Here is a 6,461-nt window from a genome sequence, read left to right on the forward strand (position 1 = left end):
TGCTAAGAAGACTGCTGCTAATATATTACAATATGGATTCTATTGGCCTTTGTTGTTTAAATACTCCCATAGTCACTGTGTTACTTGTGAGCGTTGCCAGAAATTAGGAACCATTTCCCGTAGGAACATGATTCCCTTGAACCCGATTCTAATTGTTGAGGTCTTTGATGTGTGGGTTATTGACTTTATGGGTCCGTTTACTAATTCTTTTGGTAACCTATACATCCTTGTCGTTGTATACTATGTCTCTAAGTGGATTGAGGCGGTTGCCTGTAAAACCAATGACCATAGGGTTGTGGTTGAGTTCTTTAAAGTTAGTATACTTACACGTTTTGGTACACAGCGTGCTATAATTAGTGATGGAGGGTCTCACTTTTGTAATGGACCTTTTAGGCTTTTGATGAAGAAATATGGTATTACACATAAGGTAACTACCCCGTATCATCCACAGACTAGTGGTCAAGTTGAGGTTTCCAATAGGAAGATAAAACGTATATTAGAGAAAACAATTAATCCTGATCGGAAAGACTGGTCGTCTAAGCTTACTGATGCCTTATGGGCTTACCGTACTGCATTTAAGACCCCCATCGGAATGTCACCTTACCGACTTGTGTATGGCAAGGCATGTCACTTACCTGTTGAGTTAGAACATAGAGCATATTGGGCTGTTAAGCAGCTAAATTTTTCACTCGACAAGGCAGGAGCCCATAGGAAACTCCAGCTCAATGAGTTGGAAGAGATTCATAGAGATGCATACGATAGTGCTAAGGAGTATAATAACAAAATGAAACTTGTGCATGATAATAATATTTTAAGAAAGTCATTTTCTCCAGGTCAAAAAGTTCTTCTGTATGACACCCGCTTGCATCTTTTCCCTGAGAAGTTACGTTCTCGGTAGACGGGTTTTTTTATTGTTCGCACTGTCTTTCCTCATGGAGTTGTTCAGATCGAGATACCGGATGGTGGTAGTTCTTCGAAGGTTAACGGTCAGAGATTGAAACCCTTTTTAGAGCCCTTTCCTACAGGTGATGTTGAGGAGGACCCTTTTTACCCTTAATTGACCATCGAGGCAATTGTATGTTGTATATTAGTTTTTGATTTCTCTCTTCACCCAGGTACTATCTTTCCGACTTATCTCTTTACTGATTCCTCATGTTACTTTACTTTTTGGTATTGCTCTTTCATTAGAAGCATTGAGGACAATGTTAGATTTAAGTTTGTGGGGGGGGGGGGGGGGGGGGGGGGGAAACACTTTTTGTTAGCTTTTGGTTGCAAGAAATAAACTCCAGAGCCTAGAAATTTGTGCTTATTAAGGTTGGCACTAACCAATATAAGTGGATGGAAACATCTTGGTTGTAGGAGTTAAGGAACCAATCTGATTAGATGGAAACATCTAAAGAGTCTATCCATAAAAGCACAGAGCTCAGGTGTTAGAATTAAAAAATACATGGTAGTTTCGCCATATCTCGTTGAATCTTAATCCCTTTTATTTTTATTTCTTAAGTGATTTGGTGGGGCACACGATTCAAGTTGTTACCATTTCTAGGTGATATAGAGTGATTGAGATATAAAAAAAAAATTGAGACCAGACCATCAGACCAACCGGAATAAATTCAATAAAGTCGATCACGGGTGCCCTTGTATATGCCAGTTGTGTGACCTAGAGTTAGGTTTATCACTACTGGTCCCCTTGTATATGCCATTTGTGTTGATATTAGTCAGACCGGTATCTCAGTCCATTGGTATAATACCTGGCATTTTTGAACTCGGGTTTAAAGCCCGTTTCAACTCATAAGAGTTGACATAGTGATTTGTATATATATGGGTGTACAAATCCTAGTTCATTTATCATAATTTTTGTGATGGTTTTTGGGGTGCATATAGCTCAAATTAGTGGGTGGCTAAAAGAAATGGTTAGCACATGAAATGATGGGGTCATTGCCTAGTAGAGCACATGATTTTATTGTTAGTAATACGTGTGGGAAAGAAAATAAGTCTTTCTCTCATTTTGCATCTACTTTTAGGGTTATTATATATATATATATATATATATATATTGTTTTGTCATTTTCCCAAAACCCTAGAAAAGAAAAAGAAACCATCTCTCTTCCTTCCTCTTTTCATTTCTGCTACTTTACAAAAAAAAAAAAATCTCTGTTTTGTTACTTTACTGGCTTGAAATACCGATTGATTTGGATTGACAAGGATTTCATAATTTTTCTTGGATTGCATTGGAGGTAGGGGTTTCTCGTAATAATTAAAAACTAAAACTATTTTTCATGATTTAACTCTCTTATTTGCTGAGTATAATATTTCTAAGTTATGTCTATGGCTATACTTGTACATATATGTCAGTGATTCGTTTGTTTTCCTGTAAATCTCGTTTTACATACAAAGATCCCTGTTTTATGCAACTCTGTCAGGGTTTTTATAAAAGAAAAAATTAAATTTTTCTTTTTATATTCATCTCTACCTGCGTCTATGTTATTTCTCATCCCATACTGTCCCAGGTGTCAGATTCACTGTTTCAAAAGTAACCATAAGAAAATAAGCTTTTGTTTTGTCCTCTAGCTTTTGTTCTCATGACCTACAACTATTTGACTTCGCTGGTTTTATTAAAAACAAAAGTAAATGTTCAATTCAAAAACATAAATTAATTGCTAAGGTTTTTATCTCTCTCTCCGATACTTTACCAAATAAATTAAAAAAGAAAGAAAGAAACAATAACTTTTCTAAGCTAACACCTCCTTCTGACCTCTGATTTCTTTTGAAAGCAAAAACAAGACATGCAATTTTGTCTCCCATGTGACATCACTATGTCCCGTTAATAGCAAGTAATGTTTTGCCTCTTGATTAATGCACTGGTCTATCTGTTTATCAAAATGAAATCCATTTCATTTTATTTTTAATAATTTTTAAATGAAGTTTAACCATCCTTTGAATTAAGGTAGCAGACTGATATTCTACATCCATAAAAAAAACTATTGTGTCTTTAGACACTACCATTTTCAATTCATTTCTTTTCTTTTGAGCACAAGGATTAGAGATTGATGCATAGTCTTTCCTTTAATTAATTTCCATTGTAGTCTGGCTCTGTAGACAGTCTATACGTGAGACAGAGAAGTACATGTTCCGGGCAGTAATTTCCGACGTCTAAAATGAAGGCATTTCTGTTGTTACTGCAATTATTATATTATTATATATAAATGCATTGATTTAATTTATCGGATTATGGACGTGTTTGAGTTTTTGTACCGAATTGAGTGTACTGGCAACAAATAAATTTTGGATACATATATTTTTGTGCTGCTGCTGAAATGTCAGGCCTTTTATGGCATCCCACCACTGGTGGCTACTCTGGGAAGACTGTCCGGGGAACAGTATGGTTTGTTTACCGGAATAACTCTGACACTAGATTAGGAACCTGCAATTATAGGTTGGTTATGTGAGTAAAAGGTGTAAGTAATTTCTGATAATTTTGGCTGGTATGGATTTTATTATTTTATCCGCTGCATGGTTTAATTTTCGATGCACTATATTATTTTTTGAAATTCCTACTGAGTTGTGGTTTGCTCACCCCAAATTCCTTTCCCTCTCCCGCAGAGTTTGAGGAGCAGTTAGCGCAGTAAGCGGACTTGGAAGCTTACGGCATAGTACTCAAATGTTAGTATTCTCGCAAGACACTACTATATGATATCACAGGGATGTTGGGTATTTTTATTGATCATCATTTTATCATTTTCTTGGATTTTGATTCAATTATCTTATTAAGAGACATCGTTTGAGTTTGATTCAATTATTTTATTAAGAGACATCATTTCAGTTTGATTCAATTATTTTATTTAAGAGACATCATTTCAGTTTAACAGTTTTTAAATAATTTCTCTTACTTTATGAGTTTTGGAATATTTTTGGTGATTATTATTTGGAACCTCTTTTATTGGAATTTAATTTAGAAAGAAATTAAGTTATGTTGTATTTATTCATTTTATAGTTGTATTCTTTTTTATTATTATTCTTAAAAAAAAAAAAGAAAAAAAAGCATGTTCCATAGTCATGTCTCAAGAATCCGGTCTTGCTAGTTGGGTTGGATTGATCCATTGGGTCAAATCTGGCTCAATAGAAGCCCAAATGTTTTTTGCGGACGTGACAGTTTGGTATCAGAGCATGGTTTCGATTTACTCGGACTGTACGTGTGTATTCACTAGTTTTGAAAGTTTTGTTTTTTTTTTAAAAAAAAAAAAGAACTTGCACTCTAATTAATTTTTGCGACTTTTGATCCAAAATGATTTTTTTGAAAAGTGTGTTATGTTTTTTATTTTACTTGGAAAATTTAATTATTTAGTTTTCATCGGATTTTTGGACATTTGATTTACGTTTGGGGTTGGGGTAAATAACTAAAAGCCTTATAAAATAAAATGTTGTGTGTATTAGTTAAATTAGGTTTTCGACTTAGATATTAACATTAGTTCGCGTTTCTCTTTATTTAGAAGATGCCGACTCGCCGTGATGTCAACGGTCCTCAACCAAATGGAGAAGAAGGAGAGGATAGAAGGGAACGCATGGAAGCTACCCTTGACCGAGTTGTTGGGACACTGGGAACACTGGTACAAGTTATTGAGACCCAACGCCAGGGTAGAGTGAACTTAGAGAAGTTCTTAAAAGTAGTTGGAAGGAAAGAATTTAAGGGGACTGAAGAATCTCTTGAAGCTGAAAGGTGGTCAATGGGGATACAAAAGGAGTTCCTAGCCTTAAGAGTGGAAGAGAATGACAAGATCCGCTTTGCTACGTATCTTTTCACTGGAGCTGGTGATTATTGGTGGGATTCGATAAAACGAGTCCGAAATGTTACAGTTTGGGCAGATTTTGAAACTTTGTTCTTTGACAAGTATTTTCCTGAGACTGTCAAAGCCCAGATGCGTGCTGAATTTGCAACCTTAACTCAGGGAGACATGACGATTTCTCAACTGGACAAGAAGTTCAGTGAATTGGAATGTTTTGGGGATAACTTGGTCAATACGCCGTTACGAAGAGCAAGAAAACTTCAGGATGCACTGAAACCTGCCATCTGTGCTAGGTTAGTACCATGTCGCCTCACTACTTATGATGATGTTCTTGATATTGCATTAGTTATAGAAGCAGATTGGATCAAACCACAAAAGGAAAGGGAGCCGAGAGATCCCAGGAGGAACAAGAAGACGGACCCATCGACTCATCGAAAGCGTCCGCGTACAGATAACCCTGGGAAAGTCGTTGCACCAAAACCTTGTTTTAACTGTGGAGTTGTGGGTCACTACGCGAGGGATTGTCCTAAATCAAAGCCACCTGGACAACTAAATGCAATCTCGGGGTGTTATCGTTGTGGGAAGGATGATCACTTTATAGGGGAATGTCCTTTACCTGCACCACCTAGGCCTCCAACTCATAATCAGTTTCAGAATGCTCTAAGGCCGAATTTCCAAGCACGAAAGCCATACCAGCCGCGAAACAATGCACCACCCTTCGAGCCAAGGCGTCAGTCAAATGTTCCTGGGAAGCTGAACCATATTGCTACTGTTGAGAAGAGGACATAAAATACCGCGATTGAGGGTAACTTCCTGATCTTTAGTTCTCTTGCTAAAGTTTTCTTTGATTATGGAGCTACTCATTCGTTCATATCATCACATTTAGCTGCTTATCTTGGTTTGAAACCTGTACCCATGGGGTTAACTTTGAATGTCTCTTCCCCGCTAGGAAATGTAGTTTCCCTTAGTAAATTTTGCAAGGATTGTGAAATAACTTTTGGTGACTATAGAGTGAAAATAGACTTGATACCGATGAGGCTCCAAGATTATGATATCATTGTTGGTATGAATTGGTTGTCACAAAACCAAGCTATCCTTGAATGTTTTGAGAAGAAGGTATCTTTCCAATCATCTGATGGAAGTCGAGTGTCTGTCCAAGGAGAAAGGTGGAAAGTTATAAATCCATCCTTACCAAGGATGAAGAGGCGGGACGAAATTGAAGAACACATAGCTTATCTTGCTCACCTGAGTGAAGAGGATGATACCATTGTGGTAGATGAAGAGTTACTGGTAGTTCGAGATTTTCCCGATGTTTTTCCAGAGGCGTTACCTGGATTACCACCAAAGAGAGAGATTGATTTTGAGATCGAGGTGCAACCGGGAACCATGCCAATATCGATTCACCCATATCGTATGGCACCCAAAGAGATGAAGGAGTTAAGGAAACAACTTGATGAGTTGGAAGAACTGGGATTTATTCGACCAAGTACGCCACCATGGAGATCTCCTGTTCTCTTTATGCTCAAAAAGGATGGATCAATGAGGATGTGCATCGATTATCGACGACTGAACCAAGTTACAATCAAGAATAAGTACCCCTTGCCGAAAATTGATGACCTTTTTGACCAATTGAAGGGAGCTTGTTATTTAGCAAAGATTGATCTTCGATCTGGGTAC

At 37.1% G+C, this 6,461-nt stretch overlaps 1 protein-coding gene across 1 annotated transcript; it reads left to right on the forward strand.

Annotated features, from left to right (window-relative positions):
* The first annotated feature begins 4,493 nt into the window (after nucleotides 1-4,493).
* Nucleotides 4,494-5,573, forward strand: LOC113351612. The gene has a single exon (XM_026595566.1). It carries the CDS (start codon nucleotides 4,494-4,496, stop codon nucleotides 5,571-5,573), a length of 1,080 nt encoding a protein of 359 aa, XP_026451351.1.
* The last annotated feature ends 888 nt before the right edge of the window (nucleotides 5,574-6,461 follow it).

Source organism: Papaver somniferum, chromosome 2 (genome assembly GCF_003573695.1).
Source record: "Papaver somniferum cultivar HN1 chromosome 2, ASM357369v1, whole genome shotgun sequence".
Taxonomy (NCBI): domain Eukaryota; kingdom Viridiplantae; phylum Streptophyta; class Magnoliopsida; order Ranunculales; family Papaveraceae; genus Papaver; species Papaver somniferum.

Excerpts from the sequence above, each read along its gene's own strand:
- LOC113351612 (XM_026595566.1), top strand. The coding sequence starts at position 4,494 with ATGCCGACTCGCCGTGATGTCAACGGTCCTCAACCAAATGGAGAAGAA.